We start from the raw sequence: 21,311 nt of genomic DNA on the forward strand, positions 1-21,311 counted from the left end.
AGTGAACATCAAAGCACACAAGGATCCACAGGTGAAAAATCATACCATTGCTGTTTTTGTGACAAATGTTTGAGGACTGGCACTAATCTGACGGGTCACATGAGGACTCACGGGGGAGTAACCATATACGGTGCATTCTGAAAGTATTCAGACCCCTTGACTTTTTAAATTTTTTGTTACATTACAGCCTTATTCTAAAATGGATTAAATCCCCCCCCCATCAATCTACACACAATACCCCATAATGACAAAGCAAAAACAGGTTTTTAGAAATGTTGGCAAATTTATAAACAATAAACTGATTAAATTTACATAAGTATTCAGACCCTTTACTCAGTATTTTGTTGAAGCACCTTTGGCAGCGATTACAGCATCGAGTCTTCTTGGGTATGACGCTACAAGCTTGGCACACGTGTATTTGGGGAGTTTCTCCCATTCTTCTCTGCAGATCCTCTCAAGCTCTGTCAAGTTAGAAGGGGAGCGTCGCTTGATGCTGCCATTTCTACAGCATGATGCTGCCACTACCATGCTTTGCCGTAGGGATGGTGGCAGGTTTCCTCCAGACGTGACGCTTGGCATTCAGGCCAAAGAGTTCAATCTTATTTTCATCATGGTCTTAGTCTTTTAGCTGCCTTTTGGCAAACTCCAAGCGGGCTGTCATGTGCGTTTTACTGAAGAGTGACTTCCGTCTGGCCACTCTACCATTAAGGCCTGCCTGGTGGAGTGCTGCACAGATTGTTGTCCTGGAAGGTTCTCCCATCTCCACAGAGGAACTCTGGAGCTCTGTCAGAGTGACCATCGGGTTCTTTGTCACCTTCCAGACCAAGGCCGTTCTCCCCCGATTGCTCAGTTTGGCCAGCTCTAGGACGAGTCTTGGTGGTTCCAAACTTCTTCCACTTAAGAATGATGGAGGCCACTGTGTTATTGGTGACCTTCAATGCTGTAGAATTGTTTTGGTACCCTTCCCCAGATCTGTGCCTCGACACAATCCTGTCTCAGAGCTCTACAGACAATTCCTTCGACCTCACGGCTTGGTTTTTGCTCTGACATGCACGGTCAACTGTGGGACCTTACATAGCAGGTGTGTGCCTTTCCAAATCATGTCCAATCAATTGAATTTACCACAGGTGGACTCCAATCAAGTTGTAGAAACATCTTAAGGATGATCAATGGAAACAGGATGCACCTGAGCTCAATTTCGAGTCTCATAGCAAAAGGTCTGAATACTTATGTAAATAAGTTATGTTTTTTATTTAATACATTTGCAAAAATGTATAAAACCTGTTGTCGTTATGGAGCATTGTGTGTAGATTGCTGAGGATTATTTTTTTATTAATCCATGTAAAAAAATAAAATATATATATATATATAACAAAACTATTCCTGATCTTTCTTATATCTCTCAGATATAGGAGAGACACTTCAGAACCAACTTCCTTTTGATATTTTTTGGGGACTGTTTCATGTAGTGAATATTTTATTAAATTTGTTTGTATGGGCTAATAGCAGTAAGGCCAAAAAATAAATATTTTTTAAATATCTTTTTGTTGTTACTGCAAGTGGTCATAAAATTCCAAATCAAAAAGCTAAATTATCCTTTGTATGACCTTAAAACAATTCCATATAGCTTAGTAGAACCCCCCCCCAAGCAGGTTTGTGATAACGTTAGTTTATTTAACCTCTATTGTATGGAAGTTTATAGAAAAATAACACAGCTTTTACACGTACATAGCTGTGTCGTTTGTCTGCTTCACTAGTAATAGGGATCTGACTGTGCACATGAGAAGCCACACTGGGCAGGAAGCGTATCAATGTTATGTAATAAAAGTCACAATGGGGAAAATGTGTAAAAGTGCAATGATTGGAGTAAATATTTCAATGACAGTGGCTGCATGAACTTCCAAAAGGCCCACGCACGCCACTGTCAACTATTTTGCTCACAGTGGTGGTCAGGGCCGTTTACGATGAGGGAGGATGATAAATTTTTTTAGGATCATGGCCTTGTTTATATTACAGCATATTGGATGACTGTCATTCATATTCCATTCACCCAGCACCCAATGTAACATCGCTAGGTTTAGGCTACTACATGATACTCAAATTTTCCCTGTACCCATCATTTCATTGCTAAAACAAAGCTTATGACTTAAAGTTTACAACATAGGTGCACTGGTCGAGAGAATTTTGAGCAATCAAGGTAAGACAGTGACACATTCAATACCGCCTTGCACACTCTTGCCTGCATCTAGCTGATCTAGGGTGTAATCATTAGTCCCAACAGTTGGAAACATAAGTTTCTATTGGATAAATTCAGGTATGTTTATCCCCGTTTTGTTTGCTTCCATTTAAGAAACATTTTTTAACAGAATTGAAGGAATGAATACACCCCTGATCACACGCAAACACAGTTCACTTTCATAGCAGCCACATAAAAACAGCATGATCACATTGCTCGTTGTATACATATATACACTGCTCAAAAAAATAAAGGGAACACTTAAACAACACAATGTAACTCCAAGTCAATCACACTTCTGTGAAATCAAACTGTCCACTTAGGAAGCAACACTGATTGACAATACATTTCACATGCTGTTGTGCAAATGGAATAGACAACAGGTGGAAATTATAGGCAATTAGCAAGACACCCCCAATAAAGGAGTGGTTCTGCAGGTGGGGACCACAGACCACTTCTCAGTTCCTATGCTTCCTGGCTGATGTTTTGGTCACTTTTGAATGCTGGCGGTGCTTTCACTCTAGTGGTAGCATGAGACGGAGTCTACAACCCACACAAGTGGCTCAGGTAGTGCAGCTCATCCAGGATTGCACATCAATGCGAGCTGTGGCAAGAAGGTTTGCTGTGTCTGTCAGCGTAGTGTCCAGAGCATGGAGGCGCTACCAGGAGACAGGCCAGTACATCAGGAGACGTGGAGGAGGCCATAGGAGGGCAACAACCCAGCAGCAGGACCGCTACCTCCGCCTTTGTGCAAGGAGGAGCAGGAGTAGCACTGCCAGAGCCCTGCAAAATGACCTCCAGCAGGCCACAAATGTGCATGTGTCTGCTCAAACGGTCAGAAACAGACTCCATGAGGGTGGTATGAGGGCCCGACGTCCACAGGTGGGGGTTGTGCTTACAGCCCAACACCGTGCAGGACGTTTGGCATTTGCCAGAGAACACCAAGATTGGCAAATTCGCCACTGGCGCCCTGTGCTCTTCACAGATGAAAGCAGGTTCACACTGAGCACGTGACAGACGTGACAGAGTCTGGAGACGCTGTGGAGAACGTTCTGCTGCCTGCAACATCCTCCAGCATGACCGGTTTGGCGGTGGGTCAGTCATGGTGTGGGGTGGCATTTCATTGGGGGGCCGCACAGCCCTCCATGTGCTCGCCAGAGGTAGCCTGACTGCCATTAGGTACCGAGATGAGATCCTCAGACCCCTTGTGAGACCATATGCTGGTGCGGTTGGCCCTGGGTTCCTCCTGATGCAAGACAATGCTAGACCTCATGTGGCTGGAGTGTGTCAGCAGTTCCTGCAAGAGGAAGGCATTGATGCTATGGACTGGCCCGCCCGTTCCCCAGACCTGAATCCAATTGAGCACATCATGTCTCGCTCCATGCTTTAGTCCAGGTCTGGGAGGAGATACCTCAGGAGACCATCCGCCACCTCATCAGGAGCATGCCCAGGCGTTGTAGGGAGGTCATACAGGCACGTGGAGGCCACACACACACACACACACACACACACACACACACACTACTGAGCCTCATTTTGACTTGTTTTAAGGACATTACATCAAAGTTGGATCAGCCTGCAGTATGGTTTTCCACTTTAATTTTGAGTGTGACTCCAAATCCAGACCTCCATGGGTTGATAAATTGGATTTCCATTGATTATTTTTGTGTGATTTTGTTGTCAGCACATTCAACTATGTAAAGAAAAAAGTATTTAATTAGATTTCATTCATTCAGATCTAGGATGTGTTATTTTAGTGTTCCCTTTATTTTTTTGAGCAGTTTATATATAATATATATATAATTCTCACAACTATCTACGTGCTCTCCTCTCACCTTTTCCCTTCGCTTGTGGACTTCAGTGCACTACACATAAGCTGTCTGTGACCAGGCAAAAAAAACTTTCCAAGCCAAACCTTCATATCAAGACCGCTAACCACTACACACAGACTACATGGTTGTCACGTCATAGTCAACATACCAGGACTAACGCATTAGTAAACTATCATGCAGTAAAGTCAGATATCAGTTTAGCAGTTACACCGGCACGCCCCGGTGGCAATAAATTAATAAAACCAAAAGCTTTCCTTGACTTACCTTGAAGTTCCAGTGTTGGATAGCCATAGCAAGCTAGCTAACATTGCATCCCTCTCTGTTTGATTAGGCTAAACTTGCTAGCTGCATTCACTAGCTAAGTAAAAAATATATATACACAACCTAAAATAGCTAGCTCTCTCGCTTCTCAATTTTGGAAGAAATTAATTTGTTCAAAACTGTTCAACTATTGTCTTTCTTTCTCTTTGAGTCAACTACTCACCACATTTTATGCACTACAGCGCTAGCTATCTGTGCCTTATGCTTTCAGTACTAGATTCATTCTTTGATCCATTGATTGGGTGGACAACATGTCAGTTCATGCTGCAAGAGCTCTGATAGGTTGGAGGATGTCCTCCGGAAATTGTCACAATTGCTGTGAAATCTATGGAAGTGGGTGAGAACCATGAGCCTCCTAGGTTTTGTATTGAAGTACCCAGGAGGATAGAAGCTAGCTGTCTTCCAGCTACACCATGGTGCTGCCCTACAGTGCTGCTGAGGCTACTGTCGACCTTCCTTGATAAACACTTTTTTCATCAATTATTTGGTGACCTGTGAATATATTTAGTAGTTTTATCTAAAAAGGCTCACTTTTAATGTTTCACCATTTTTATGAAACTCACTGAGGATGGTCCTCCCCTGGTTTCTCACCTAGATCTGTGTAGTCCTAATGCTGGATGAGAGGATTAACTTGCAACCTGTGAGGCCTAAATTAGTTTGAAGTAATTCTAATATGGTGGGGAGGAAAGGAAGTAAGCTACTTATGCTCACTGACATACCTGTGCGCCTGTCATTGATGTAAAAAGATATGTAGGTATTAAATCATTGACAGTAACCCTCAAAAGCCATTAATACATAAACCTTTTTAATTTCCATATGTACTTGGAAACTAACAGGCTGACTACACCACTCGCGTCGCGTTGCAAAATACATTTAGAAATCTATATTATTCAATTATCACCTGCGTTGCTAAGGGCTAAAATAGAAGTCAGTTCTATTTGTGACGCAGATCACGCTAGAACTCCTGCCTCCCCCATCTCCTCATTGGTTTATAGAAGCAGGTACCCATGTGCCATCTCCTCATTGGTTATACCCACGTGGGTGACAAAGACGAACGAGGTCGGTGGCGGTAACGAACCTAATTTATGAGTTGCCAGTCGCAATATAAAGTCAAGAGAAGTAAAAGCCTGGAAGGAGGAGAGATGACTAGAAATGATTCGGGTTGACCATTTTATGTGTGGATTAATTGACGGAGTAGAGGACCTTGTGCATTTCTGGTAAAATAACAACGCAATGTTTATATCCCAGGACAAATTAGCTAGCAACAGCAAGCTAGCTAAATAGGACAAATTAGCTAGCAAGTGCAAGCTAGCTAGCTAAATTGCCATGAAGGTTTAATGCTTTTCGACCTGTCCCCAAATGAATGGAATTGGTTCAGTTTGTTTTGATATTTTAACCTGCGTGTCGTGATCGCGTTTGGTGTGGGGAGACAAAATAAATGTATGCACAATGGCGCCGGTTTGGGTTCGGAGGACCGTTCCTGTCATGCAGGTTCAGGTATCCTATACAGGACAGTTGTATATTCTAAAAACAGAGAAACTGCATTACGCCAGTGTTTGTGGTCATCTGAAAAAGCAAAAAATACAAAGTTACTGCGATTTCAAGTATGTTTAATTCAGTTGAGATTTGTTGAGTTATTCTTTAATGCCCATGAAATATAATAAGCCCAATTGTTCACTTCCAGGTAAATCAGGCTTAAATGTCTTTCTGTAAATGTGCAGTAAGTTGCTGTTCCAACTGAAGAAACTGTTGGTCAGGCAGCAGATACCTCTGAATGATGGCCATCACATCTTTTTCAGTGCTGTGTTCAAAGTCATGTCTGTTCTTGAATGGTAAATGTCCAGCCAGCTCACACAGAGCCACATTGAAGGCAGATTCATCTTTGGCACCAAAGCAGGACCTCCTAGGCCACACGACAATGCGCACACCACGCCTGGCACGCACATCAGACTTCCCAGGTGGGCAGCCTCGAGTGAAAAACAGGTTGTGTGCCTTGTTCCCCTCCACCAATGAGTCTGTGACCTGACTAATGGCACAGACAACTTTCTCAAGGTCATCCACTTCAGAGTAGAACATAAAGCCGACAGGGAAGTCTCTCAGACGGTAAAATCCCTTTTCCGGCACTAAGGGTTGGGTTGAAGCAGTTTCTAAGTTTAGCTCCTGGTTCATGTAGTATCCATGAAGGTGGAGATGATTGACAGATGCAAACGCACCAAGACTATTGAATCCCACCCGGAAGCCCGGGTCAGAACTCAGGAGCACAGATTCAATTCCGATTTGGATGGCAGCGGGGGTCAGGACCTGTGGCGAACACTGGGTGGGTTCTGGAACTAATAAACAGTGACCAAATTCCAATGGGCTAACATTGACCATCACCATAATTCTACAGAGTTCATCACATGGCCGTCCATTTTCTTTATAGGGCCCCCCACCTTTGGGGTGCGACGTAGGCTCAATTTGCTTACTCATTTCAAAAATGACTTCATCTGGATTTATTTTGTTGAAGTTGAACTGCTTGGTGTCAAAGTTTTGTTTGATGCTTAATATTTCCTGAGGCTGTCTTCTCTCTATCCCTCTTTGAATATTCAGTTGGGCCACATACCCAGCCGGCCCAGGTAAAATTCTTGTCTCCAAGTCACCCAGGTGATAACGGAACAGCCCTCTGTCCATCCTGTCAGTCCAGCCGGCTTGAATTGTCGTGTCAAATTTTGACATCGGGGCAGTTCGGTCACCACATCCAGACCAGCAAACATGGTCAGCAAAATCTCGGTTACAGTAGACGAAGCGTGTTGGCGATTTGCCGTTCTCCATTGGTCTGCAATAAATATTAGCACCGGTAGCTACCCTGACGTTACGTGGCACGATGTGTCTCGTTTCAACAAGGAGATGAATGGCATGGAGTGAGAACGCCGAGTCTTATCTCAAGTTAAATAGCATGTAGCTAACGCACCGATATCTGAACCAGCAGCGTAGAAAATAAATTACATATCTGTCGAGTTTAACCCCGTTATTTACCACAACTATCAGGAAGCAACTAAAAACATGGCATACTTTATCAGCGTCTCCGCATCAACACTAAAAAGTACTTCCGGATTTCGGACATTTTCTAAATAAAAATGTTCCACGTAATAGTAGAAAAGAGTCAATAACCTGTATTTATTAATGATTTATTCAAATAATTGAAGGAAAAATACGTAAACTGGAAGTCAATGTGGTTAGGATCCATCTTTTGTTCCGATTTTCTTCCTGTGTCAGCGATTTGTATTGAGGCACGTGATCGCCATCTGGTGGTGTGTTGGCGTGCTCTATGCAAATCTTGTTACTATGGTATATTTCGTCGATTCTGGAAAGGGGAAGTGGCTAGCTGCTTTGGAAAGTTATCGAAGCAGAAAGTTTTCTTTCTCTGAAGTTGGCTAGCTAATAACAAACAGAAGAAAAAAACAACAACATGGGAACAACAGCAAGTCAATTAAGGAAGGATCTGCTCTCAGAATATCAGGTGAAATAAGACAGCCATCTAGCCAATGTAACGTTACACAACAAGTTGTTGGTCATTGTACTTTCTGATAACGTGGTTAGGTTAACAAATAGCTTCTTAGCAAGCTAGTTAACGCGGTATCTAAAAACTAGCCAAGTTGTTTTTAGCCAGCTAGTTAGTTATATAGTTTATGCCCTCATAAAGAGTCGCTGTTCGGCTTGAATAATTGCCTTATTAATTCTCAAGTGTATTGTCAGCTTTTGATGACGTTGTTGGTAGGACAACTTCTTGAGCGCATTGCAAGTAACACGACACTGATAAAAGCAAGAAGTTGAGGCATAATTATATCAATTTGGAATGTGTGGTGTATTTGAAAATAATGCACCAACTCTTCCCCTCCAGGAGCTGACGTTTCTTACAAAGCAAGAAATTATTCTGTAAGTAACTAGCGTTATTCCCCATTATTTCAATTCACTGATGCTATTGTTGTCAATATCCTTTTTGATCATATAGTAAATATATAGGCTCCATCTTGCCAGAGCCAAACTTCCTTGTCAACTGAACTTTAATCCTTACTTACACTAAGTACTAAAGTCTAATTTACAAGGAAGTTTGACAGGCAAGATGTATTTACTGTAACAGTTTGAACTAGGGTGGAAAGGTTTGTCATTGTACATCTATTGCGAAAGAGACTTGTTGAGCAATCAACATCCATACAGGCAGAGTGCAGGTTGTGATGCATGCTTTCTTTAGGGCACACAAGAGATTCAGTGAACTCCTCTCCAAAGAGGACAGAAACATCCCCACCCCTCGAGTGCCCATGGAGAAAGTCCTTTCACTGCCAGAACTCAAGGTGACAAGATTGCAATTAAAATTATACTAAATTACTAATACAGCGAGCAAATTATTTTTAGTTAAAAAACATTAACATGTTTGATTTACTTTTGACTGCACTGGCCCTTTAAGGAACAATGTGGTTTTATTGTGTGTTATATATATTTCCATACTGAGGTTGGAATAATATTGTGATAATGATAATGCCTTTTTAGTGTAAGCTGTTTGAAAAGACTGCCTGAAATGTCAGTCTGTTTTGGTGGGATGGAGCGTTGGCCTTTCCATGGTGACCTCACCAAGCAGTAAATTAGTTAGTAGTTTTACCCTCCCCACTCAGACCACCCCAACAGTCCTAGCAAAATTCTTGCTTGTGAAATTTCTCTTTGCTAATAAAATGTTAAATTTATTTGAATTTAAAACAGTAAGGTAATTGTTACCCAGAAGTGACATCGACAGAGAAAAATGGCTGCATTGGACTTAATGTTTATGTTCTGTCCCCACCCTGTAGTCCAACCCTTTCAGAAAAAGGATCTGTCACGTATTCTCAACATCTGATATGAAAGATGGAAGTCTCACCTTTGAGGACTTCCTTGATCTCTTGAGTGCCTTCAGTGATTCAGCTACACTGGAAATCAAGTCCCACTACGCATTCCGCATTTTTGGTAATACAATTGAGACTTTCTTAGGCCTGTATATGCATGTAGTGTATTCATTGTTGTTTAGGGGGGGCTGGTGAAAATGTTGAATTGGTATTGTTTTGTCTGTTCAGACTTTGATGATGATGGCACTCTGGATGGTGGGGACCTGGAGAAGCTGGTGAACTGTCTGACTGGTGAGACGGATGACACAAGGCTTACCACTGAAGAGATGAGGCAGCTCATCAGCAATGTGAGTTAACAGATTAAGGCCACTATTGCCTGGTTCTTTCCAATGTGGCCCTGCCTCAGGGGAGACCATAAACTGGGAAGAGCATCAGCCTAGCCTATAGTAGCAGCTGTGGCAGATTTGAAAACCGTCTCAACACAGGAAATTGCATTGCTGAGTATGATCTATGGTCCTATCGAGTCTACCTTTCAGGTCTCCGTTTTCAATCTCCAAGGCTAAAACAAATACTTATTTACAATATTGCAGATTCTTGAAGAGTCTGATATAGACAAAGATGGTACTGTGAATCTGTCAGAGTTCCAACACGTCATCTCAAGGTCACCAGATTTCGTCAGGTCAGTACAAATCTGATTAGAATACTCTTCATAATCTCTACATTGCACCTATGAGCCTCCCTCTAATGCTCTGCGTTGTTCTCTAGTTCTTTTAAGATTGTTCTGTGAAGTCGACAAATAAGATACCAGGATATGGATGCCTTGGATTCTCTGTCCCATTAATACTCAGAAGACCCATTTTTTTCTTCTTCATTGTAATAATATATTTTTAGATTTTGCCTTATTCTTTAGTCTGTAGATTAATATTCTATTATGTTTGATAATGTATTTTTACATAATGTATATGCAATAAGAGCCCTCTAACTGTATTTTTTAAATCTAAATATCTAGAATAAAAGTAATCAAGTCTTAGTCACTGACTGTCATTTTTTTATTTGTCTGAACAAATAACCATGAATATCTAGTCCAGGGCTCTCCAACCCTGTTCCTGGAGAGCTACCCTCTTGTATGTTCACTCCAACCCTAGTTATACTGTAACTAACTTGATTCAGTTTATCAACCAGCTAATTATTAGAATCCGGTGCGATTGATTAGGGTTGGACTGAATATCTACAGGACGGTCGCTCCAGGAACAGGGTTGTAAAAGCCCTGATCTAGTCAATCAAAATATGCACTGTCCTTAGTGCTCAACTCCTACAGCCAGTTTTTCCATTCCATGTAGTCCTTAGTTACAAAGGAAGGATAAAGGATATGTGTCAGGATGGAGAGGGGTCCTCTTTGATAGCAGAAACAAAAGTGTTCCATGGCCCAAACACTACATCCACCACACGCAGCCCCTGGTCCTTGAAGAACTCTACTCATCTTGGCTCGTCTGAGCTGCTCACAGTCCCCTGTCCCAGCTGGCTATATTCACCTGAAACAGTGATACAAGCAGAGCTTGTAGCCGTGGTTATGAGGAAAGGCCAGGTCTTTCCATTCCTGGATATGTATTGCGCTTTGGAGTTCATAATGACTTTATGCAATACATAGGCCTACTCGAAGCCACCTACAACAGGTGACATTTTCTAATCATGAATAAGTTAAGCTTACCCCAGCCGCAAGTGTAGAGATCACCCGTACCAGAAAAATAAATGGGGAAAAAAATGATATTTCTAAATTAGCAGTTTGAGGACGCTTATGTGAAGGGCTCTTACTTGTGACTGCCGCAGTATGGCAGGACCCACAGCTGATCTTGCTGACCTCACATGAATGAGTGACATCCACCAGGGCTGGGAAGGCCCTGGTGGATGAACACCTCGTCGCTGCTCTCCTCTTGATCTTCACATGTGCTGGCACCACCTAAACGGCATACAGCAGTCCAGATAGACAACATCAATAATATATGTTCTACACTGAACAAAAATATAAACACATGTAAAATGTTGGTCCCATGATTCATGAGCTGAAATAAGACCCTAGAAATTTTCCATATGCGCAAAAAGTTAATTTCTCTCAAATTGTGGGCACAAATTTGTTTATATCCCTGTAAGTGAGCATTTTTCCTTTGTCAAGATAATTATTCCACCTGGCAGGTGTGGCATATCAAGAAGCTGATTTAAACAGAATGATTATTACACAGGTGCACCTTGTACTGGGGACAATAAAAGGCCACTCGTGCAGTTGTCACAAGTTGAGGGATCATACATTTGGCATACTGACTGCAGGAATGTCCACTAGAGCTGTTGCTAGATATTTTAATGTTCATTTCTCTTCCGTAATCCGCCTCCAACGTCATTTTAGATCATTTGGCAGTAAGTCCAACCGGCCTCACAACTGCAGACCACGTGTGACCACGGTAGCGCAGGACCTCCACATCCGGCTACTTCACCTGTGGGATTGTCTGAGACCAGCCACCTGGAAAACTGATAACTGTGGGTTTGCACAACCGAAGAATTTCTGTGCAAACTGTCAGAAACCGTCTCAGGGAAGCTCATCTGTGTGCTCATCTTCCTCACCAGGGTCTTGACCTGACTGCAGTTCGGTGTCTAACGACTTCAGTGGGCAAATGCTCACCTTTGATGGCCACTGGCACTTTGGAGAAGTGTGCTCTTCACGGATGAATCCCGGTTTCAACTGTACCGGGCAGATGTGTGAGCAAGCGGTTTGCTGATCGCAACGTTGTGGACAGAGTGCCCCATGTTGGGGTTATGGTATGGGCAGGCATAAGCTACATACAACGAACAGAATTGCATTTTATCGATGGCAATTTAAATACACAGAGATACCGTGATGCAATCCTGAGGCCCATTGTCATGCCATTCATCTGCCGCCATCATGTTTCAGCATGATAATGCACAGCCCCATGTCGCAAGGATCTATACACAATTCCTGGTGTAACCGATGTGAAATGGCTAGTTAGTTAGCGGTGGTGCGCGCTAATAGCATTTCAATCAGTGACGTCACTCGCTCTGAGACTTGAAGTAGGGTTTCCCCTTGCGTTGCAAGGGCCGCGGCTTTTGTGGCGCGATGGGTAACGATGCTTCGTGGGGTGTCAGTTGTTGATGTGTGCAAGGGTCCCTGGTTCGAGCCCGGGTTGGGGCGAAGAGAGGGGCGGAACCTACAGTTACACTGGAAGCTGAAAATGTCCCAGTTCTTTCATGGCCTGCATGCTCACCAGACATGTCAAACTGAGCATGTTTGGGATGCTCTGGATGGGTGTGTTACAGTTCCCACCAATATCCAGCAACTTTGCACAGCCATAGAGGAGTAGGACAACATTCCACAGGCCAAAATCAACAGCCTGACCAACTCTATGCAAAGGAGATGTTGTGTAATGCTGAATTAGGGAAATGGTGGTCACACCAGATACTGACTGGTTTTCTGAGCCACACCCCTACCTTGAAAACAAGCTATCTGTGGTCTCATAGCACAACTGGTTATTGTGTGTTCGTGCTATTTGTAACTTATTTTGTACATAATGTTTCTGCCACCGTCTCTTATGACCAAAAAGAGTTTCTAGATATCAGGACAGCGATTACTCACCTCGTACTGGAATAAGATTTTTTTCTTTAATGAGTCGGACGCAAAGGATTTACTTAACACACCTGACAAGGCCCTCATCCCCGTCATTCGCAGGAGAAAGACCGAGATATCAGGGACATAGGTCGGGGTGCCTTGTAAGGATCCGACAGCGAGTGGGTAATCTGCCTTTACCATCAGTCCTTTTAGCCAATGCCAGTGTTTTCCCCGCACATTAACTCTGTACCGGTAACCTCTGTATATAGCATCACTACTGTTATTTTACTGCTGCTCTTTATTTTTTACTTAAGACTTTTTCTTAACTGCATTGTTGGTTAAGGGCTTGTAAGTAAGCATTTCACTGTAAGGTCTACATCTTTTGTATTCGGCGCATGTGACAAATCAAATTTGATATCTGTATTCCCAGTCATGTGAAATCCATAGATTAGGGCCTAATGAATATATTTCAACTGACTGATGCCCTTTTATATAAACTGTAACTCAGTAAAATAATTGAAATTGTTGCATCTTGCCTTTTTCATCAGATAAAGCATCCGAGCGAGCGAAACAGCGGCCCTCTATATGTAGCCCGTGTATCTGATGCTATATGGCCAGAAATAGTATGACATTCCACAAGATATAGTCCCGACACATATCTAGGGTTGCCAGAGGCTCGACCCAGTCATTCAGTATCTATGGATGCGACCCAGTTGTTTAGTTCTAAATGTTCCATTGCCATACTGGCTGGCAACGTGCTTATCCCTTGCTTGTTAGCTAGCCAACTACGGCTAATTTGCAGTCACGTCAAACAGTGCAGACAGAATAACAGTGGCCGCTTTTGTTTAAAGTGTTTTCTAGTGACATTTATTTGGATACATCCATAACAATGAGCTAATGAGGTATGATTTCGCAATGTGCTCTCTCGGTAGGACACTGTTGTTCAGAGGAGCTAGTCAACACAACTTCAAACTGAAGATGGAAAGACTGCAAACAATTTTTAATTAAAAAGGCAAGTCAGTTATGAACAAATTCATATGTACATTGACGGCCTAGGAACAGTGTTCAGGGGCAGAACGACAGATTTTTACCTTGTCAGCTCCGGGATTCGACCTTGCAACCTTTCAGTTACTGGTCCAACCAATGAGGAGATGGGAGAGGCAAGAATTGCAGCGCGATCTGCATCACAAATAGAACTGACAGGCTGAGTACACTGCTCACGTCGTAAAATAAATTTAGAAATCTATATTATTCAATTATTGCACCCACACTGCTCGCGAGTGTCTGCGTTGCCATGCGCTAAAATAGAAGTCTGTGACGCAGATCACGCTTCAAGTCCTGCCTCTCCCATCTCCTCATTGGTTTATAGAAGCAGGTACCCACGTGCCATCTCCTCATTGGTTATACCCACGTGGGCGACTGAAAGATGAACGAGGTCAGTGGCGGTAATGCACCTAATTTATGAAAGTTGCCAATCGCAATATAAAGTCAAGAGAAGTAAAAGCCTGGAAGGAGGAGAGATGACTAGAAACGATTCGGTTGACCGTTTTATGTGTGGATTAATTGTTGGAGTACAGGGCCTTGTGCATTTCTGGTAAAATAACAACTCAATGTTTATATCCCAGGACAAATTAGCTAGCAACAGCATGCTAGCTAGCAAGCTAAATTGCCATAAAGGTTTAATGCTTTTCGACCTGTCCCCAAATTAATATAATTGGTTCAGTTTGTTTTGCTATTTTAACCTGCGTGTCGTGTGATCGCGTTTGGTGTGGGGGACAAAATACATGTATATGCACAATGGCGCACGCGCAGCCGTTTTGGCGTGTTTCACTTTGGAATAAATTGGGCATGGTTATTTTGTTTTATTTTTGTGTGGTGTCTGTGGGTTGAGCAGTTGTCTCGGGGGAATATCCGTGGCTTGGGGGGGAAATCTGCCAGCGTGCTGGGGTTTTTCATTGCCAGCGGCCTACAGTGCGTAATTACCCACCGCGAAGACTAGGGTTGAGTTATTGTAGGATTTGGGGAAGCTGCATATATTTCATCGCTCCCCTGTGGTGCCCAGTGTGATTGGCGTTTCTCTTGTGGTTTGGTGTGCTCAGCAGAGGGGAAGAGCGAGTTAATTTAAAAAAATGTATTTACTTGTGACTATGGCGTCTAATGTAGACGAGTTCATTCGCTTTCCATCAGAGGAACTGTTATAATTATGTACTAAAGAACAGCTGTTGCAGATCGCTGAACACTACAAGGTTGAAGTTAGTTATAAAGGTCTAAAATATTCTGTTGGGTTGACTATTGAAAGCCAATCTGATGAAGTGGTATTCTTTAAGTTACCACTGGGGCAGCCTCTGCCGAGAACTCGCCACCCCCATCGTCTCCCTTTTTCGTTTCAATGGCCGCTCCATCTGTTAGCCCTAGTAGTCTTTCTTTTGAACACCAGAAATAACTGCTTTGTTACAGCTAGAGCATTATTATGAAAAGGAATTGGCATTTAAACAAGATTTGTAGCGTACTACAATCAAGTTGCAATAACTGCGGCTAGAGTTGGTTAGGGAAGGAAAGCTCTCAGGGGAGAGTTTGCGCTGGGAAGGTGACTCAGATTTACCTGGTGGTCGCTCCTCTCTCGGTCGTTCCCCGGACTCAGTTGATATTGTTGCAAAATTACTGTTAACAAAATTGAACGAGAAGGACCCTGAGACGTTCTTCTCGTTGGAGCTTGTGGCTGACGCACTCTCTCGTGCGCCCTGTTCCTGAATGTCTACGTGACTGACCATTGTTTATTTTGTTTGGTATCGTTCTGTCGCTTCTGTCTGGGGCCTGTTGCACAAAACTAGGATAAGGGATTAAGCCAGGATATCTTGGTGATCCTGGCTCAATTGATCCGTAATCCGGTTGCACTAAAGATGGATAGGGGGCAGGAGGATATGTTATGGTATAAATTACCATGGAGATTTATTCTGTGGAGCTAGCCTGCTCCAGACCAGGCTAAATTCCAGGATCTATTTAATCTCATCCCTAATGTCAGTCAGCAGTCACCACAAATGGAAACCAATAGTTATTTCACTGCTCACTATACATTGTTATCACATAACTAGACCCACTGTCATTATTTAAACGTTTGTGATCATTAATTTCAATGATTTTGGATAAAAAATAATTTTTAGATTATGTTGCTATCATTAGATAATTTACAGTTTCCCATAGACTATAAGGCTATATATAAAATGATAGAATATTAGGGCCACAGAGGGGAAAAAAACACAAGTAATAATATTGTAACCGGTTGTTTTAAAGGAGGACAGTTGTTAAAATGACAGATGTGGGGCATTTCGTGAAATTGTACTTCAGTATGGTTTCATAAACAAAGACATGCTGATGTGCCAGAATATTAAGTATCACATTGTCATAAGTATCAAAACTGTAAAAACAATATGTAGCTTTTCTGCAGAAAGAACCAGCCTCATAAATTTATGACTTTATCCTTTTTCTTCAGTGTGGCCCTAGTACTCTGTCATATAAACAAATACACATTCCATATGAATATAAAAACAATGTGTAACATTATGTTCCTTTATTGAATAAGGACAAAACAAAGCAGGTAAACCATCAGCTCCTTTCGAAACTGAAGTCACAGTGACTACAAGATGGAAAGCACAGAATCCAAGCATATTATACAAAATGATACATACACATTCAAAGGTCTGTATATAACACACCCTGCATGTCTGCACACTAAAATAAATGCAGGACAAATCCATACACATCAACTGAACAGACAAATGAATGGATGCAGTAGCCTCCCTGCAGCCTTGTATTACACACAGTATACCGCACAAACATCATAAGAGGCCAAATTCGTAAAAAACGAACCCAAAAAAACCCAATTCCTCTGCCACCGCAGGACATATTTAACCAAAATTGAAAGCACACATACTAACTAAAATAATTCAACACATATTGGTCCCTCAGCAGCCGACCACTGTCGTCATCAGGGAAGATTGCCGGATTGTCCCAGTCCATGGCTGGTGGCACTCTGGGGGCCCTCTCCTTCCTCAGGCAGGCCACATTGTGGAGGACAGCACAAGCCACAGTAATATCACATGCCCTAACAGGGCTGACCCTTAATTTGTGAAGGCAGTGAAAGCGTGCCTTCAGGAGGCCAAAGGTCATTTCAACTCTGGCCCTGGTCCTGGCATGGGCATGGTTGTAGGCCTGCTGTGCTTCCTGGGGGTCTGTGAAAGGTGTCAGGAGAAAAGGCTGGCAGCCATACCCCTGTCTCCCAGCAGCACACCAGAGAATTCACCTGTCAACACAAAATCTCATCATTACTACCTCATAAACACAGTGATATTCTTGACACAGCCATGATGGTTATAAATAGGGGTTGTGTGGCTTACCTTGTGATAGGCACTGATAGATTTCAGAGGCCCGAAAGATTCTGGAGTCATGGACTGAGCCAGGCCATTTTGCCACAACATTGCTGATCACACAGTCAGCATTGCAGACCATCTGAAATCATAAGATGAGGAATATTACACCAATCAATGCACATCACTGGCAATGCAGAGTGTTCGTCAATGGACAATATCAAAAAGTTATGTTCACCTGAACATTAATGCTGTGAAAGGATTTCCTATTCACAAAATCGGCCTCATGGGCACCTGAGGGGGCTTTTATCCTTATGTGTGTGCAGTCCACTGCACCAATGACATTGGGGAAACCTGTCACACAAAGTAATGAGTATCCTACTATGTGTTAACAGTTGTCCTGTAATTTGTAGATCCTCTTACCTGCAATCCTATAGAACTCCTCTTTGATGTCACAGAGTCTTCTGTGGCCAGGGAAGGAGATGAAGACATCTGCTAATGCTTTGATAGCCAGACACACACTCCTTATTGTGCGGCAAATTGTGGCCTTGTTCAGCTGTTCTGCATCCCCCACTGAGTACAGGAAGGCTCCACTAGAAAAAAAAGCGCAAGGCCACACAAACCATTTGCTCCACACTCAGTGCATGGCTCCGTGCAGTGCGGTGCTTAATCCTGGGACCCAGTAGTCTGCATAGATACCTGATGCCATCTGCAGAAAACCTGTATCTTTCATATAGATGGTCATCAGGGAAGGCCAGTGGGTCCAACCGGTCCCTGAAGACCCTTTCTCGCCTGAAGGCTCTCCTCAGCACAAGTGCTTCTTCATCCACCACATCTCGCACGAATGGGCATGCCATTGTCAGAGCAGAAAGGAACACACAATTTTGGGCCTTCATATAGGCTAGTGGCCACACCTGGTGCTGGGGGTGGGCAAAAGAGGGCGATGCCTTATAACGATGACTTGGTTGTACTGATTGCTGGGAAAATAAAAAAAACCTTAGAAAGATGCCACCGTCCTGTGTGCTCACAATAAGAGCTCATATGTCATGGCTCACTTGACTTTACGAGAATATACCTAATTTTTATTTTGAGCTGTGTCATCTTCTTGGAGCTGGGGAGGAAAGAAAAATAATGATTAATACATTTGTGTTACAGTTAGCATACAGTGTACATTGAAGGCATATCTCACCTCCCTCTCAAGTTTTTTTATTTCAAGGTCCAGTTTCCTAATTGTCCTCTTTTTATTTCGGACTCCAGTGCAAGATTTTCCATCTTTTTCTGCTTGTACTGAATGTCTATGTCTGCCAGTTCTATTTGGCGCCGGAGGTGGTTGCCATACAACTTTCTGATAGCTTGTGAGCTCTGTGAACACAATACAATTAGCGCAGCTGGAATTTGGCAGGATGTGGTGTCCTTTTATTAATACGCACTATGTTGCCAGGCTGGTTTTCCCACTGTATAGCATCTGGGTCCTGTAAAAGAAATTACATTTTTTGATTTTGATGAGGACTCCTCACCATTGTAGAGTAAATAGTACTTTCACAGTCTTAACATGATACCTCATGCCTTCTGGAATCCAGAGAGATGGTCTCCTCCTCATCATCGTCTCCATCATGTGCTGTTGCTGCTGCACTGGGGCCTTCACCCTATCACATTTAATCGGATTCATATTGAAGCTAGTAGACAAGACATGCCAGGCCTACAGTATGCCTTTGATGGAGTACTCACTGGATCAGCATCGTCTGGTGCTTGTGCTGGTGGCTCTAACAGGAACACAGTGCTGCCAGACACTGCAAGGCAATAGGTAAACCAAAGTCAGACAGTCCAAATTGATTCAATATGAATGTGGTTGTATCCCATGTAGAGATGGAAGGACATACCTTGAATGAAGCGGGTGGCATCTTGGGAGGAACCTATGCTCGTCTCTTTCCCCCCAGGGATCCCCTCTAAGACGGGCCTGCCTTTATTTAGCTCCAAGGCCATGTCCTCTGCTGGGGTAAGGTCAGCCTTTGGTGACCCACCACCCGTGCCTTGTCTGTGGGTATTCTTTTTCACTGCTAAAACAGTACAGACAATGTGTGAGCAGGCACCTTCTGGGTACAATATATGCTTGTGCTTTGTTAAATATTAGTCAGGGACCATACCATTCTGCAGAATGTTCTTGTATTTGATTTTGACCTGCTGCCATGTCCGTTTTGGCCCGTTCATGTTTAATCTACACACACACACACACACATTTAATGGAGTCACACTGCAAAAAATTACTTGGTATTTTTGTCTTGTTTTCAGTAAAAATATCAAAAAATCTATCATAGCTTTATACAGTGTGATGGAGTTACTTTACACAATTTCACTCATATCTGCAGTGCATTTCAATAAAAAATTTAACCGTTTCATAATTACAGTACAACTGCATTTTTGGAGATGTGAATTAAATATTTGAATTGTAATTGTGATGTTTCAGCGGAGCGGTGACTGTGTAATTGTGCACTACTTACGCATTCAGGCGGTCTGCAATACTTTGCCACGCTTTTTCTCTTTGCTTTATCACTGTGGCGGTGTTGCCTTTCTTCTTAATTATATATTTTACCTCCTCGTATGCCTCCATGAGGATTTGTGCTTCCGACGGGGAAAAGTACGCGGCTCTAGTTGCCATGGTAAATCAGTTAATCTGTGATCTGTGGCGGGGTCTATTTGAGTGAGCCGTGAGCGCGCACCTATCCAGGATTGGTTTCACCTGGCTTAATGAATCCGTGTCTGCTCATCCTGGCTTGGTCTTTGTGCAACCAATTAAGCCTGGACGCACATGTTTTGGCTTCATTGAGCTCAGCTGAGTCATTTATCCCGGATGTCTTAATTCTACTTTTGTGCAACAGGCCCCTGGTCTCGTTTTTTTCTTTCCTCTTAAAAGTTTCTTCCTGTGCGCAAAGGTTGCTGAGGTCTGGGGAGGGCAAGTGGAAGTGTGAACACGTACCCCCGATATTATATATGGAATAATCGGGACATGCTGTATAAAAAATACTTTTTAGAATACTTGTTCCGAAATAATATCCTATTGTTGAACCAACTTGTAAATGCAGATGGTCTTTTACTTAATTATAAGGAATTCTGATCACTTTACAAGATCCCTGTAAAACCTAAATATTTGGCAATTGTTTTAGATGCCATTCCCTCAGGTGTTGCTTTATTATTCAGGAACCTGACCTTACCTTCAGAACATACATACAATTAACCCCGTTGACCCAACAATAGGAAAGTTTTGTTTTTCTTTTCGTCCATTCAACAACAGAGCTATAGGAGCCATGTTTCAACAGGATGTTGTACCTATGCCTTATGTCATGCCTTATTGGAATGGTTTTATTGATGTCTGTTGGAATTTTTGGGGGGATGTTGCCACACACACCTACTTATTAACAAAATGAAGGCAGTTTCTTTCAAAATTATTCATAAATATTATCATGCCTACCACTATACGAAGAAGTTTTAAAAAATCAAATATTTTTATAATGACCACCCAGAAAGTGTTGCATCTTTTTTGTCATTGTATTCATGTAAGGGCTCAAATGTCCTTTGTATATTCTTTCTATATACTTGTTTCCCAATTAGTTTTTGTGTTGATTTGTTAAAAAGTAACACATTTTTTAAACATACTATACTATTTGCCTCGTACCATGAATATGCATAGCCATCTCGAGAACTCTAAACGTTTTCTCAAAGTTTCCGGGATGTCACATGGCCTACTTATATCAGTACACTCATAACTTAAGCATTACGAAATTTATATTCGATCAACTAAACCTCACGTACCAAATAATAATTTTTGGTTGACGAAATTCGATACTCATTGTCCTCCATCCGAAACAATGGAAAAACGCCACCTGGTGGAGGGAGACATTTTCCGCTGTTGGGCCTCTTTCTCTGGTCTAGATTAAGGGGCCAGGGTTCGGGTCTAGAAGCACGATTTCGACTGCTCCTACACTTTCGCTTCAGTACATCAGTTTAACTGACGCCCGGCCCAGAAATAGAATTTCCATAGAGATGTCAGATTTGAAAACTAAGACACTTTAGTCATCACCTTTGTGCACAAAGCAT

The 21,311-nt window shown here is 42.5% G+C and overlaps 1 protein-coding gene across 2 annotated transcripts; it reads left to right on the forward strand.

Moving 5' to 3' along the window:
- The first annotated feature begins 7,610 nt into the window (after positions 1 to 7,610).
- On the forward strand, positions 7,611 to 10,281 carry cib1 (calcium and integrin binding 1). 2 transcript variants are annotated; one of them, XM_014148189.2, is made up of 7 exons: positions 7,611 to 7,888; positions 8,270 to 8,304; positions 8,621 to 8,720; positions 9,210 to 9,363; positions 9,471 to 9,589; positions 9,833 to 9,921; positions 10,008 to 10,272. In XM_014148189.2, exons 1-7 carry the CDS (start codon positions 7,838 to 7,840, stop codon positions 10,027 to 10,029), a joined length of 570 nt encoding a protein of 189 aa, XP_014003664.1. In that variant the 5' UTR covers positions 7,611 to 7,837; the 3' UTR covers positions 10,030 to 10,272.
- The last annotated feature ends 11,030 nt before the right edge of the window (positions 10,282 to 21,311 follow it).

The sequence above is a fragment of the Salmo salar genome, chromosome ssa16 (genome assembly GCF_905237065.1).
Source record: "Salmo salar chromosome ssa16, Ssal_v3.1, whole genome shotgun sequence".
Lineage (NCBI taxonomy): Eukaryota > Metazoa > Chordata > Actinopteri > Salmoniformes > Salmonidae > Salmo > Salmo salar.

What these genes read in the sequence shown, in the direction of transcription:
- cib1 (XM_014148189.2), top strand. Translation starts at nt 7,838, where the DNA reads ATGGGAACAACAGCAAGTCAATTAAGGAAGGATCTGCTCTCAGAATAT. An exon ending in TGAGGCAGCTCATCAGCAAT is followed by an intron (nt 9,590 to 9,832) that starts GTGAGTTAACAG and finishes ACAATATTGCAG; the next exon opens with ATTCTTGAAGAGTCTGATAT. An exon ending in AGGTCACCAGATTTCGTCAG is followed by an intron (nt 9,922 to 10,007) that starts GTCAGTACAAAT and finishes GTTGTTCTCTAG; the next exon opens with TTCTTTTAAGATTGTTCTGT.